Source organism: Mixophyes fleayi, chromosome 2 (assembly GCF_038048845.1).
Source record: "Mixophyes fleayi isolate aMixFle1 chromosome 2, aMixFle1.hap1, whole genome shotgun sequence".
NCBI lineage: Eukaryota > Metazoa > Chordata > Amphibia > Anura > Limnodynastidae > Mixophyes > Mixophyes fleayi.
Window position 1 is genome coordinate 137,669,969 of NC_134403.1, and position 15,713 is coordinate 137,685,681.

Here is a 15,713-nt window from a genome sequence, read left to right on the forward strand (position 1 = left end):
CAATCCAAAAACATACTGGTAAATTAATTGGCTTGTGCACCTACCTCCCTGGGCTAAAACTTGCCAGCCAGACCCTGGAAAAACTCTGCAGCTGTCCTTTTTCCACCCCACTACGGCTCGGCTGTCAATCTAACACCCTGTGCCTCTCCTCCCTGCACCCTGCTGCTAGTACTTGGCAACATATTCCCATCACTAGCACTACTCAGAGGTGGCCTTTTACATGTCACTATCCATCATCATCTTCATCAGTTATTTATATAGCGCCACTAATTCTGTAGCGCTGTACAGAGAACTCACCTACATCAGTCCCTGCCCCATTGGAGCTTTTGTATTCTCCATTTGTAGTAAATCTAAACTTGATGTCATAGTCAGATCACAGCTGTCTAGTGACTATGTGATCTCAGGCAAGGCAGTGCACCCCTGAAAATAGCGAAATACATTTATTTATGGTGGGTTAAATTTAGGAGCGCTCTGATCTGCTGTAAATGAACTGATTATGTTTTACTCACCATAGCATACTACTGGAAGTGCCAACATAAACCAAACCAATAACAAAATAAAAAAACTATAGCACAGGGTACATTATTTCCATTATGAAAATACTGGAATTGTATGAATAAAATATCTATTGAATATTAACAAAAAGAAAGATATTACATTTTAAAGGCAATTTAAAGTCCAAATCGTGCCTAGCCAGCAGGTTACACATGGTCAATAACATCACAACATGCCCCAAATCACACTAAACTCACTGTCACTAGGTTATAAACCCACACTGTTGTACAATTCACAATTTGAATTAATTAATTGCCTTATCTCTCCTACAGAACTGGCAGTGTCATTTGATACCAACTATTATTTCCAATTACAGAAGTCTTAGTAAGAACCTATACATAAAGTACATATTACCTGTTGGGTGATTATGAGTCATCCTCCCACATTCAATGCTGACTTCAATCAAGGTCTCCAGTCTCTCTGGTTTCCAGTATCTCATACCAATGCACATGGCCTTGGTTGCAGCTCCAAATCCGGATCCTATTACAAATGAAAATATCACTGCAATTTTATTCTACAACAAATTATTTATTTACAAATGCTTTTATTTCCAGCAATAAAATAAGGTTCTTTATTCAAAATAAAAGAGAACTGGAATTATGTGATGGTGTGTGCTTCTGGTTAATGCATAGACGATGCCCAATTTGGTCCAAATAATGATCGAATCTAGAAAAGTGAAAAATGAAATGGGTGAGGTTGATGTCGAGGTGGAAATAGCTGTAAATTAAAAAAGTGAAGTTTTTAAAATAGGAACAGATTAAGGTGAAGCTAGTGATGAGGTGGGTTTGGTGTCTAATCAGAATTTTTATGTCGGTTTACTAAGTGTCGGAATTGTGGTCATAGGAAAAATGAGTACAACCGGTGGTGGGTTATGGTACCATTAATTAGGATTCACTTTCTTGAATTCTCCATTAGGCAAGTGCCTTACACACCTAATTCTAAATATATTTATAATTGCAAAGTGAATGCTGAACGCTTCACCTTTTTCATTGAATGGGGTATGCCATGCAAGTAAGTAGTTATCCGGCTTTAAATGTGAACATCCTTCAATGGTTGCCGGGTCTGGCTGGCGTCCTTTCAGCTTGTCCACAACATCAACATACTGCTTCACCATATCCCTGTACAGATCTTCCATACACCAGTAATCTGTCATGAAATGAGAAATGATAATGTATTAATGCTGCACAACAAGAAAAAATAATGCTTCAACTATTTATACAGTTAGCTGCTTATAGTATATTAAAATTATATTTTTAATGAGTAATTTCATGACATGAATATTTTCAGTACAGTTTGTCCAGTTCTCACCCACAATTTTTACATTTTCCTGTGAAGTGAAGCAAAATATTCTTTGGTAGCATCTCTTACCAAATTTATGGACATCTCGCTGAGAAGTGTTTCTCGGCTATAAAAATGATTACAACTGCTTGCTGTAAAATTTGTAAATATGTATGACTTCTACTTCATCCACATCTGTATCCTAATTACACTACCTCTCGGCTGAAACTTTGCATAATCAAACATGAAATATAGCCTAACTCCAAATCAAACGCTAACCCAAACTTAGCCTTAACACTAACCTTAAGACTAACATAGTCCTCACAATAAATGTAAACCATAACCTAGCCACAAGCAGTTTTCTAAATTCCCTGCATGCAATTGTCTTGCTATTTTCTGAACTAATACATCAATGAGCAATTGTCTCATGGGCCCTTACCATTTCATTCTGAATTTCCATGACAGCTACACTATATGCAAAAAAGTATTTGGCCACACCTGTTAATTATTGAATTGAGGTGTTTCAATCAGACCTGTTGCCAGAGGTGTATGAAATCAAGCACCTAGCCATACAGTCTCCATTTGCAAACATTTGTGATACAAAATGGGTCATCCTGAAGAGCTCAGTGACTTCAAGCGTGGTACTGTGATAGGATGCCACCATTGCAATAAGACTGTTCGGGAAATTTCATCCCTGCAAGATATTCCACGGTCAACTGTAAGTGATATTATTAGAAAGTGGAAGTGTTTAGGAACAACAGCAACTCAGCCACAAAGCGGAAGGCCGCATAAAATCACAGAGCGGGGTCAATGACTGCTAAGGTGCATGGTGCGTAAAAGTTGCCAATGCTTTGCTGATTCCATAGCTGGAGAGTTCTGAACTTCCACTGGCATTAATGTAAGCACAAAACTGTGTAGCAGGAGCTTAATGGAATGGGTTTCCATGGCCGAGCAGCTGCATGCAAGCCTGTTTGATGGAGGAGGGATAATTGTATGGGGCTGTCTTTCAGGGTTTGGGCTATGCCCCTTATCTCCAGTGAAGGGCAATCTTAATGCTGCAGCATACCAAGTCATTTTGGATAATGCTATGTTTCCAACTTTGTGGCAACAGTTTGGGGAAGGCCCTTTTCTATTCCAAACTGACTGTGCCCCAGTGCACAAAGCAAGGACTACAAAGACATGGTTTGATGAGTTTGGTCTGGAAGAACTTGACTGGCCCGCATAGAGACCTGACCTCAACCCCATCATACACCTTTGGGATGAACTGGAAAGGAGATTGCGAACCAGGCCTTCTCATCCAACATCAGTGCCTGACCTTATAAATTTTATTCAGGAGGAATGGGCACAAATTCCCACAGAAACACTCCAACATCTTGTGGAGCCTTCCAAGAAGGGTGGAAGCTGTTATCGCTGCAAAAGGGGGGACCAACTCCATATTAAAGTATATGTATTTGAACACAATGTCATTACAGTTCCTGTTGGTGTAATGGTCAAGTGTCCGAATACTTTTGTCCGTATAGTGTATATAAAATTTAGTTTTTGACTAATTATTTCTCCATTTCTCGAAATAGTGATTTTACAAAAGGTTCTATATCGCCTTATATGGATTTATTGTTAATCAATATCCTATAACAACAGTTCCATTCTTATCGAAGGTGGTTTGATTGTTGTATGTTGTCTAATAGGGACTTGTCCATAGTAAGGCTTGCTAACTTATTGCAACAATTCTATTGTAGTTTCAATATCCTAATTTCTTAGGACCTTCGCACCTCTGTGACACAGCCTGATCTAAACCAAAATTTGGACGCAACTTTGGTCATCTCTAATGCACATGGACCAAGTGTTTAAATGAGTTGTCCAAATACATTAAGGCATCATATCACAATGTCAAAGAAACTTCCACACTGCTGGCCTAACAGGAAAAAGATCCTCTGGGCTGAGGTGAAGTTTCTGTAATTGGACCTGCCCCAACCATTGTCCTGTTAGTGGTTATAGATGTCAAGTCCACATAGACAGGAAAAATAATAATTACAGGTCAGGGTTAACAGGTAACAGTGCAAAATCAAAATAACTGGGTAACATCAAAACAGGAATACCAACAATATAGGGACTAAGTAACAAGTCCAACCAAATATTAAGTCAGAAGACACAGTAGGCGGCCGAAACATATCATGCAGACTCAATGCCAGTTCCCTGACATGTCTATGATGTGCACTTATGTAGCATTGCTGATAATGGAACAGACAGCAGCTAAAACAATCCCTGGAGACAGTTAAGACCTGATTAGAACAGCTCAGGGAGAGGCTAAAGTCCAGCATATGGCTCAGCACCTGCTTGCTAATAGAAGACACAGTGGCAATTGCAGACACAAAACTACTATATTCTCATCTCACATGGAACAGATTACATGGGGGTAAAATAAATATGAACATACCAGTTACTTTTACTCAGACAGAAAAGGAGGTCTTTTAAAGATGTCACTCCTGAGTGATTGTGTATGAGCTACATCCCTGGTCTATGATTATAATTATACGTAAACAGATTGCATAAATAGAAATTAGATAGTTGGCAGCTATCAGGAGTTGCTGAACCAGGACTATACAGAAGCAGGACAAATGAGGGGTATGTTTAAAATAGTGATACAAAAGTTTGTGGTGTTACAGTGATAACCCAAGTCAAACTGTGATTTGTGAATAAAGGAATAGAAAAACATATAGAAAGGCTGCTTCTTTCTTATGCACCTGTTTAGAAGTTCAATACCTAAAATAAACCACAAAAAACAAATATGCCAAACATAGTGTAGTACATATAACCCAAAGTAATTCCAAAAAGTAATGCAGCTCAAAGCCACATACTATAGATAAATCAAAGAAGAGCTTTTCTGAATAATATTTGGAGTTTCAGGGTAAGGGCGTCCTCTTCAATAGGTAATGTAATCATATGGAAAGCTTGATTCTTCAGAGGATCAATGTGCTATCCAGCTCCACAGAAAAGACAAAATATAATATAGTGTTGTATATTATTAAAACATATTAGAATGAAAGGGTAAATAGTAATGTGTACTAAAGAAAAATGTTTAGTATCGCACATATAAACACCCTGGGCCTGATTCATTTTTGGACGTTGCATGATGGATTTGGCGTGACATTATTATTATTATTATTATTATCGTTTATTTGTTAGGCGCCACAAGATTTCCGCAGAGCCGTACACAGTACAAACAGTAGACAATACAGGGAGAGACAGTGCAGAACAATAAACAAAAAGTACCAATACTTCAGAAACTCAGGCAGGCTAACGCAGTAGAGGCAGAGCAAAAGAACAGGAGTGGAGACAAGAGGGAAGAGGGCCCTACTCATATGAGCTTACATCCTAAAGGGGGGAAAACAAACAGGCACAAGGGGAGGCAGTTGAAGTATGGGGGAGAAAAGGGGGGCCGGGAGGAGAGAGGGGAGAACGAGCGGAGGAGATGAGCGGGTTAGGGGGAAGGTTGGTATGCTTTGAGGAACAGGTGAGTTTTCAGTGCTAGTTTTAAGGAGCACAGGTTAGGAGAGAGACGGATGGAGCGAGGGAGGTTGTTCCATTGAAGGGGGTCGCACGGAAGATGTCTTGGATTCTAGATTGGGAAGTGGTGATGAGAGTGGAGGAGAGGCGGCGGTCATTGGCCGAGCGCAGGGAGCGGGCAGGAGTGTGAATGGAGAGGAGGTTAGAGATATAAGGGGCAGTAGCTTGGGAGAGAGTCTTGTAAGTGGTGGTAAGGAGTTTGAAACATGCTCAGAAATGGACTTTACGCCAGTGAACGCAAGTGCATGCAATTCAAGTTCAAATGCAAATGACACTTCTGACAGCCTACGATTTGAAGGACGGAACAGGGAAGTAGGCACATAGACAATGCACAATAAGGGTGTGCCAAAGTCGAGAGCACGCACATTCGCCCGATTCAAGCTCTGGCCATCTTTGAGATACGTGTTTTTAGTCGAATCACTTGCACCAGCTATAGGGCAGGTGTAAGTGCCCATTCATAGTGATGATGGATATGCATGCATGCCAGAACATGAGTTTGCAATTATGAGCAACTATAAAAATACATTTTATGTACAGTAGGCTTTAATAACATCCTGATATATGAATTTCATGTTAAAAAAAAAAACATTTTAAATGTATTTTTAGTAATGATTATAGTATTGCATTATTAATGTATTTAATTTTTTTTTATGCATTCCTATGGGAATTTATATTGCACATATGCAATGTGCGTATTATGCTGTGTGGTCTGTCTGTATGCATTTGGCAAGCACCATGTAGCCAGAACGTACTTATTCCCATATTTCCCTGAAAATGTTTTATTGGGATCCTTTTGTACTTGAAAACATGCATATGTGCATGCAACTTCCATCTGATTTTAAAAAACGCTATTTGCATTCACTTTGTGTTCCTTGATAAATCAGGCCCTCTATGAAGTTTTGATGAATAAACTGCCAGATTTTAAGTTTAAAAATGTTTAACTCCAAGTAAAAGATAATTTAGCTCAGTATTCATACATTCAATAAAAACATCTCATGCAATTCTCTTGGTGAAGATGTCCAAATGGAAGGGAAGGCCTTTGGCCAGGATAGGAAACTAAAAAACACTAAGGGGTCTATTTATTAAGCTGCGATGAGACAAAACTTGAGGGAACAGCTGTTTTCTGCAGAGAATGGTCATCACAATTTTTATTTCAATTTATCAAGGAATTAAAGGAGGAGAAATCTTTGATTAATGTATTTAACTCTGGTCACTACAGTCACATTAGACTGCTATGGGCATGTAACCAAATCTAACAAGCTTAAAAAAAAATAACTCCATCTCAATAAGGCATTTGCTTATATTTCCAATAGAGTCCATAAGACTCCATTGCCGCTAGAGAATACACCGTGGGTCGCATTGCTGGATCCATTCCCTATATACATGTACACAGCGCCGGTGCTAGGGTCCTTGGCGCCCTAGGCACAGTCTGAAAATCGCCCCCCCCCCCTTTAAAAATCGCCGCTGCGCTTCCCTCCCCACCCCTCCCCATGTCTTTCTTTAACTTACCTGCATGAAGCTGCTCCTCTCTGCTCTGTCTTCTCCCCTCCACTCACAGACACTGTCGGGCCGTGATGATGACATCATCATCACGACCTGTCACTGTCAGTGAGCGGAGGGGAGAAGACAGAGCAGAGATAAGCAGCTTCATGCAGGTAAGATTCATAGCCCCTTCCCTCCTCTCCTCCCCGTGGATTTCCGTTTTTTTTTTTCATTTCGAGGCGCCCTGCAGGTTCCGGCGCCCTAGGCAATTGCCTAACCTTGCCTAATGGGAGCGCCGGGCCTGCATGTACAACCATAGCAGCACATGTGCAATAGCCATACAGGGGCCAGCTTCTCCATTCACCAGCAGAATTTGGCTTCCAGTGGAAGGAGTTGTTAGTTCATTTATGCTGAGGGTTTTACCAGGGCATGCCAATGAGTTCTGGCATGGTAAATACAAGTGGCAGTACATTTTGTATCAATGTGGTATTCAGTGATACAAAATGATTTTTACTGTCACCCACATGCCACCAATAGACTGCTAAGGGAGAGTGCAGACTCAAATGATGGTAAGTCTTTAAAATCCGTCAGTTTCTTTGTCAAAACTTCATAGAATGTTTATATGTGCCAAACAAAACCTTTTTCTTTGGTACACATATCTATATTTATCTATCTGTGGAGTTGGATAGCACTTTGATCCTTAGAAGAATTAAGTTTTCCCTATTGTTACATTACCTATTGAAGAGAAGGTCCTTATCCTTAATCTCCACATATGACACAGATAAGCTCTTCTTTGATTCATCGTTGGTAAGTGGCTGCGAGTTGCATCTCTTTTTAGAATTCATTTGATTTATATGTACTACACTATGTTATGCTTTTTATGTATTATGCTTAAAATAGGCTTGACAAACATGTCCAGGTACTGCTTTCAGAGGTTTATCCAAAATATACTCAACAGAGATAGACCCGTTCCTTCTCACTTATCTATCCAACATAAATCTTGCTCATGCCAGTCTTACATAGCTGTGTGATCTGAATAAGAAGCTGTACGAAACTTACCTCCTTACTGCAATGAAAGAGGAGATGTTGCATACTGACCCTGTTTTTAAAAAATATTTCTCTAATCTGACTTCCTTCTTGGTGGTCTTAATTTTTATCTGCATGCAGAGCCCAAGGTGCCCCCAAAAGATTGGAAGAAATATTCGGTGGTGAAGTTTGAGACATATGAACTATTGTTGCATTTATTACAACAATAGTTTGCAACAATAATTATTTATACTACATGAGTTTAATTGTTGCTATTATACATAAAGAGGTGTTGCACTAATTTTATGTTATCTATTTTAAGTTTTTAAGCTTTCAATTAACCCATGGTGACTCAGTAAATGTTTCCTTAAGGAATTTTGTATTCACATACTAAGGTTATTATGTTTCTAATTGTTTTTTTTTTATTTATTTTTTTGCCCATATTTACATTAGTGGGAATCACCTCATGAGAACCCTGGAACATCCTTTTATCCTTCATATCCTGGATAAATACATGGGACATAAGTGTCTGTGACATGTGCCTGGCGTATACAGCATCCTTATGCTACCGGTGCCGTCCTTCGCGGATCTTAAGATACACAGGTCAGCATATTGGCAGAAATATGTTTTTTTAATTTCAATTATGCCCATTTTGCATTAGCACTACTATATTGTGTATTTCTTTCTGGGTCCATTTAAGTGTAACCCTCCTATTCACTCAGCTTCACCCATGTAGTAACTGGTACAGATTTATTGCAGAACCTCCTCCCATTGTTCCAATGTTATCAGTTATAAAAAAAGAAAACAATTCAGCTGAGGAACCAAGTTCTCCCGTAGGAGTAGTTTTATTCCAAAATTGCCAAAGTGTACAATATTTTGGGGGCTCCGTTCCTTCCTCATGTAACAAATGAATTCCTCAGGGAGGAATGGGCAGAGCCCTCAAAATATTGCACATTTTGTTAAATTTAAAACAAAACTACTCCTATGGGAAGACTTGTTTGTTCATCTGACAGTTTTTTTTTGTCCTTATAATATAGCCAGGGGAGAGGGGAGGGGAGCGGGTACTGATTACCGGGGCCCAGCTATGCCAGGGGGCCCAGGCCCGCACTGCAGACAAGCAAGACTTTTTTTTTGAGGGGAGAGGCGTGGGGGTGTCCGGCAGGCAGTCTATGCGATCCCTGCACACTGTGCGCTGTGACAGTATGCAGGGATCTCACAGGCTGAATCCATGATAGCGGCTAAATCACCTTCAGCTTAGGTACCTTCACACACATCACTGTGACATCACAGGGTCATGTAACTGTGGAGGTCACATGGTACAAAGTGTAGGCGGGCTGCTGGAATTCTATGGTAGTCAATGCAGGAGCTGCAGCATTTCTTTCTGTTCCTGGAGTCATTCGTGTAGAAAAAGGTAAGAGGAATGGGTAATGTGACGGGGAGCTAGCGTGCGTGAGTCAAACATGTGTGATTGAAGCTGCAGAGCATAGGGGGGCATGTGTGATTGATGCTGCAGGGTATAGGGGGGCATGTGTGATTGAAGCTGCAGGACATAGGGGGTCATCTGTAATTGAACCTGCAGGGCAGAGAGGGGCATGTGCGATTGAAGCTGCATGGCATAGGGGAGCATGTGTGATTAAAGCTGCTGGGCATTTCTGTAATGACAGTGCTACAGGGCTCTGTCCTTAGATTACGGGAGCCCTGTAGCATCAAATGATTATATCCTCTAAAGGATATATTAAATTATTCCTTGCCTTGCACTTTTTACCACCTAGGCACACCCCCAATGACACAGCCACACCTCCAATAGTGTGGCCCCACCCCTTTGGCGTTTGCCACCGCTGAGCAGCGGCACAGGGGTTCCCCTTTTAGTCGACTATAGGGGGGCCCCATGAAGTTGCTGTACCGGGGCCCAAAATTTCTCTTGGTGGCCCTGAATATTAATTTTACCTGACATTTCAACCACTTTAATAATATGCAATACAGGGGGCTGGATGGCTGGGGAGCAGGGAGTCATGCTATGCTATCCCTTGGTGCAGGCTATGAACAAACATATTAAGGAGGAGGAAGAAAAAGAATGAAGGAGAAGGGAAGAGGAAGGGGGAGGATAGAGGAATCACTTGTATGCTCTCTGTATTGTATATTGATCACTAGGATGCTCTCTGTATTATATGATGGTAACTAGGATGCTCGCTGTAGTGTATGTAAGTCTCTAGAATGCTCTGTATTGTATATTGATCACTAGGTTACTCTCTGTATTATATGATGGTAACTAGGATGCTCTCAGTAGTGTATGTAAGTCTCTAGAATGCTCTCTGTATTATATGATGGTATCTAGGATGCTCTCTGTAGTGTATGCAAGTACTCTGTATTGTATGGAGGTCACCTCATACTTTTATTTTGCTAGATACACACAGATTTGCAGTGATAAAGACAAGCTCTGACAACAACTTTCTTTTCATCTCTTCAACTAGTGCTTATGGTGAACATGTTATCGCTAATCATGCATATTGTAGAGAAGTATAGAAGGGAGGATTTATAATACACAATAATACCTCCCACAAGTGCAGTGTCTACAGAAAAACTGGAAAGCTAAATATAGCAAAGGACTTTAAAGTTGCCCACACACAATCTTGCATTCAGTGCAAATACCAAACAATATGATCAATGAGCAACTTTACCACACAGATCTTAGTGCAGAGCAGTTTCTTCCGCTCCAAACTCTAGTTCCAGGTTGGACTGTGATACCAGTTTAACTGTTTGCTCTGATTTACAGAGGTGCACTTAAATGGTGTAGGCAGTATATGTATTTGTGAAGACATTTTGAATAAGGGTTACAGAGAGGTAAAGAAAAATTGCATTCAAATTTTTTACTGATTCCAGGTCTATATATTGTATGTGAACCAGATAACTCTTATCTTGCAAGCCGTGTATGAGTTTCTATACAGATAGCTAGCATTCCTATTCACTGAACACTGAAACTAAATTTAGGCCACTCTTGGCTGGAGATTAGACAGTGGCATTAAAACAAGCACCCAACTTATCAAACAAAAGACAGAGAACATTCCGGGGTCTATATATATATATTTAGATTGGGAAGAGACGATAATGCGATAGCTGCTTACAACACATGTATTTTCTGTTAGTTGACTCATGCTACATACAGCTGTTTAAGGATTCACAGTAGCAACTAAATACTGTGTATACTTATACACAGCTGTTTCATAACCTTCTAAAATAAAATTAAAAATTAATTTTGGGTACCAGATTTCAAGCCACTGGCTTCTATTTATTAAAACATCTCAGCAGAAATGTTGTGTCTCAGCATATCTTTAGGGCAAAAGATCTAAACCGCCACCCTTCTTCAACGGGCAAAAATGTTTCTATAGTTTTCAAAAATATCATTATGTTGGGCACTATAACATACTGAAATACATCCTGATAAATGAAATAAGACTTCTGCCTCACAATTGCTTGTAGAAAACTGGGAAACAAACTGTTGCAGCAAATTTGACAGGGTGTTACTAGCTTTTATGTTTACAGATGCTGCTAAGGAAGATCCATTATTCACAATCTATCTGGGAAATGGAAGGAGCGGTGTTTTTGTTTTTGTTACCAACAGGTAATTTTAGACAGAAGTCCTATTTCAAGTACAAGGAATTATTCTAATAAGTCTTAGAACCCTTCATATTCATTTTACTTAGACTATATCATTTTTGAGTGGAGGTACCACTGGAGAGGTACCGCTGAAGAAGGCATCTTGACAATTAAATATTTTGCCTCCAAAACTATAGCCATTTTTACACCATCAAACCAATAGTCATAGATGTAAAATACTACAACAGACAAGGAAGGCAGCACTTGGTAGAAACTGTCTATCAAATGACTATAGCTTACAACATGACACAATACTCTGCTCCCATTTTTCCCACCAAAACACCAAGTGTAACAACCTGGGCTAAATTAAATATTGTTAAAACACTATCATCAGTTGTTTAATTCAGCCCAGGTTAATGCAGCTGGTGACTGGTGAAAATAAAAGTTGAATATTGTGCACTAGGTGAAATGTAATATGTAATAAACAATGAATATGTAGTCTGAGATATATAAGTTTGCTGCTAGTGGTACTTTCAATTGAAAAAAAAGAAATTTACAACTTTATATAATAGGTATCTATTCAAACATATTAAATGTGGATCCATTTAACTATCAGATTTTGAAAGTCAGTGACTTGCGGTCTGGGACAGATGCCTACTTTCCTACTCTTTAATTATTTTTTACCTTTTCTTTCAGATAGCTCTGACATTTAAGCAAGTCAAGGAAAGGCAATAGACAGTTCATCCGCTACTTCAACATCAACATATATTTATTTCCTTTTAGGAAAGGGCGAAAAGCCCACCTGTCGGTGAGAACGGGTGTTTCAAGTCCAATTCAGCTCACACATGCGCAAAATGGGTCCAATTCATTAAGGAAAATAAAGTGAAAAAAATGAGTAACTTTGAACCTGGGCTAAACCATGTTGCATTGGAGGGGGAGCTAAATTTAAAATGTGACGACAGATTTATAACTGGAGTAGAGCATGTACTAGATCAACTTTTAATGTCAGTGTAAAAATAAAGCTATCAATTATTTGCGTCCTACATGAAAAATCAGCCAGTATTGTCCTTATGTGCAAAATAATAAACTTATTTTCACCCCTTGCATTGCAACATGGTTTTGCCATGGTTCAAAGTTGCTAACTTTTTTCTTTACTTTCCTTAATGAATCAGGCCCAATAGGAGAGACAGGCTTGACTAAGCAATACGTTACTGCTTACTGCACAGTGCCAGTGTCGCATGAGCAGCTAAATATGACTCAGCTGCCACAGCGATATTTTTTCTTAAATTGCAGCAATATTTATGATGATAGAAAATAAAAAATCACTTTATCCTATGTTTGTAAATGTGCAAGTGTTCTAAATTTTTGTACTAATATTTTTCCTTACTAAAACAGTAAATTGTTGGTTATATTTTTCAGACTGGTGTACCCATTGGATCTGTCAGAAAACTAATTAAACACTGCTTACTACACAGCAAAAGTATTGATAATTTGCCTTAATAAGGGCTATAGACTTTAGACCATGGTGCTTAATTTGGTTTTCCACCTTAAAGCAACTTTATTGGTTTTAATGTACACTCTTGCAACTTTTACTAACTGTAGTGCTTTACCAAACTGGTTTTCTTCTGTATCTTAGCATTTGCATAATTTAGGCAGAATTGCTTGTTTTCATTGTTTTGAATACAACACCAAACTGATCTGCGATTACTTGATGTAGACGTCAGAGAGCAGATCTGCGACTTGTGATTGGCTCCTGCATTGTACATGATTTTGCCTGCTGTTGACTTGGGGAGTCACACATATGAAAATTTTCCCCGTAAGTCATGAGATGAAATGATGTGTACTGTAAGTGTGAAACGATAAATAGGCAACACTAGTCAACATGAAGGTGAGTATGTTAATATGTGCATTATTCTATTTTAATTTTGTGCTTTTCAAATTTCCCTATATGCTAAAATCAGCCAATGTATAGTGTCAGAAATTGCTTTCTACAAAACTTAATGAACCATATGCAATGCAAACAGTAGACCTTTTGTTGATTTGTTAACACCCACCAGAGCAGTATACCTATAAGAAACTATTCGTTAGAATAAATTTTGCTTAACAAACTAATTTTTTAGAAATAAATCCAGCTTTTTACATTTTTGTGGTTAACTATGAAATTCTGTATACAATGTATCAGTATATTTTGCCTGCTAGTCAAGTGACTGCTAACCTAATAACGTTATTATTTAGAAGGTAAAATGAGATCTCTAGAAGAGAGGAAGCTTTCACTATGGTTAAAATAAGATCAATAAGTTAAATTCCCATATGAAAAGCAATTCTATGTACATTCCTGCTCCAACTTAAGATGTAAATACCTTACCTGTGACAAGAGACTCTGCAGTAGCCATGTGCATTAGTGTGTTGTGGCTGACTGGCCATTTGTCTACTGACAGTATCAACTTTTCTAAACCTCCAAGTTCTTTCAGTTCCTCGTGAATTTTTACACCTGAAGCACTGATTTCCCAGTTGAAGTTTCTATAGCCTAAAGAATCCCCAAATGCAGCCAGAAGCATAGCAGCTGTAAATTTCTCCATGATAAGATGTCCTTGCAGCTCGTACTCCTCTTTTGTCTAGCAACCTCAAGATCTAACTTTAGTGTCACTCTATGGCTGGCAGAGCTCCTGACATTGGCTATAAAAGGTAGTGCTGCCCTTATCAGAACCTGTCAAATCCTCCCCCTTTGAACATTTCTGTAACTGGACATTATCTATTCACAACACTCATTAGAAAAGTCAATTACTGTTACTGTCTTTTTCTTATCATTCAAGAATAAGGGACAAAATTCCATTTTAAACAGGATGTTTTAAAGAAGACAAGATTAGTGACCTCCTTGGCATATTTAGCATGTAATGAACATTACATTATGAAATAAAAATGGATTTAATCTTGCATTGTTACCACTGATCAACAAAAAATCCCTGCAATATAAAGAAAACCTCTAAAGAAGTATAACGCTTATGGTTTTCGGTTGCTCAACAAAGGGTGGATTAACGGACGCGTCTCATACGGGAAAGAACGTAATGTGTTCAAGACCTGTGGTTCACTCTGTGTTGCGAAACCGAATGTCCGTTGTTGCATAGACTGAAGGAACGCTAATTTGAATCTAGGGACATGAAAGAATAATGTTTCTTTTTATTGTCGTTTTGCATTTTAAAGAGTATTGCATTGCATAGGGTATGTGTACTTCCTGCATTAAGTATGTGTACTTCCGTTATTGTTGCCACGTGTGTAAACAGTCATGATCACAGTCTGTTATCTATGCATAGTGTAATCACTTGGTAAAATCTCTGAAAAGATAGTGCCATTGTTTGGGAAATTTATTTTCTGTACAGAAAACAAAAGGTTGTGTGTGTATGTGAATATAAGTACATAAAGACAAAAGTATACTGGAAACGGAATATAGGTTTTTGCACGTGCGCTCAATACTAATCACGACGTTTACTGATAAATAGTAAGTCTGCATCCTGTCCGCACAACAGCAGTTCTCAATGGGAACAGAGATGGTATAGCTATCTTTGAGCGGTGCGATTTGACCGCATGGTAAGGCCGTGATTGAGTATTGGGAGAGCAGCGTGGAAGTGTTGGAAAGAGATTGCGCTATAGTTCAGGTGTGTCTGACGGGGCACAATAAACGGTGACCTGACAACAAAGGTTCTGTTCTAAGGGTGAGCAGGATATAAAGAGACCTTTGTGTGAGTGGTGGTCTGTTCTAACAAAGAGCAGGAGATAAAGAGACACCACAGAGTATACATGGCAGGTATACTCAAAGCGAAAATAACAGGTTTTTGCGACATTCCCAATAGTAATCGTAAAGCATACTGATAGTTAGTATCTGTAAGCGGTGCGATCGGACCGCATGGTTGATTATGTGCAGCCATGATTGTGACTTGGGAGATGTGGGAGGAAATACGCTGCAACCACTGATATTCTTGATTGATATCGGTTGCTAACAGTGGTAAAGTACTCAAACTAAGAAAAGCAGGGTATTGCGAAGTTGGTACTTGTCTGATCCTAGTTGTGTTAGAAGGTGGGTGGCGTAGCCTAATTAAATTGTCCACGGTTGATCTCTAGTAGGTTCTGTTTGAAAGGAGAACAGGTAAAAAGGCCCTGTTTGTGTAGCGTTGAGAAATAGGTTGTTTTCACAATGGATGCGAAGCAAACGCTAGAGA

At 39.1% G+C, this 15,713-nt stretch overlaps 1 protein-coding gene across 1 annotated transcript in view; it reads right to left on the reverse strand.

Moving 5' to 3' along the window:
* ADPRHL1 (ADP-ribosylhydrolase like 1) overlaps window positions 1–14,109 on the reverse strand; it is a 39,201-nt gene extending 25,092 nt beyond the window's left edge. The window contains exons 1-3 of the mRNA XM_075200048.1: window positions 13,865–14,109; window positions 1,537–1,701; window positions 910–1,035 (exon numbers count right to left, since the gene is read on the reverse strand). Coding sequence (XP_075056149.1) covers window positions 910–1,035; window positions 1,537–1,701; window positions 13,865–14,078 — 505 coding nt within the window. The 5' untranslated portion in view covers window positions 14,079–14,109. The remainder of the gene's footprint in view (window positions 1–909; window positions 1,036–1,536; window positions 1,702–13,864) is intronic.
* Between the last annotated feature and the right edge of the window lie 1,604 nt (window positions 14,110–15,713).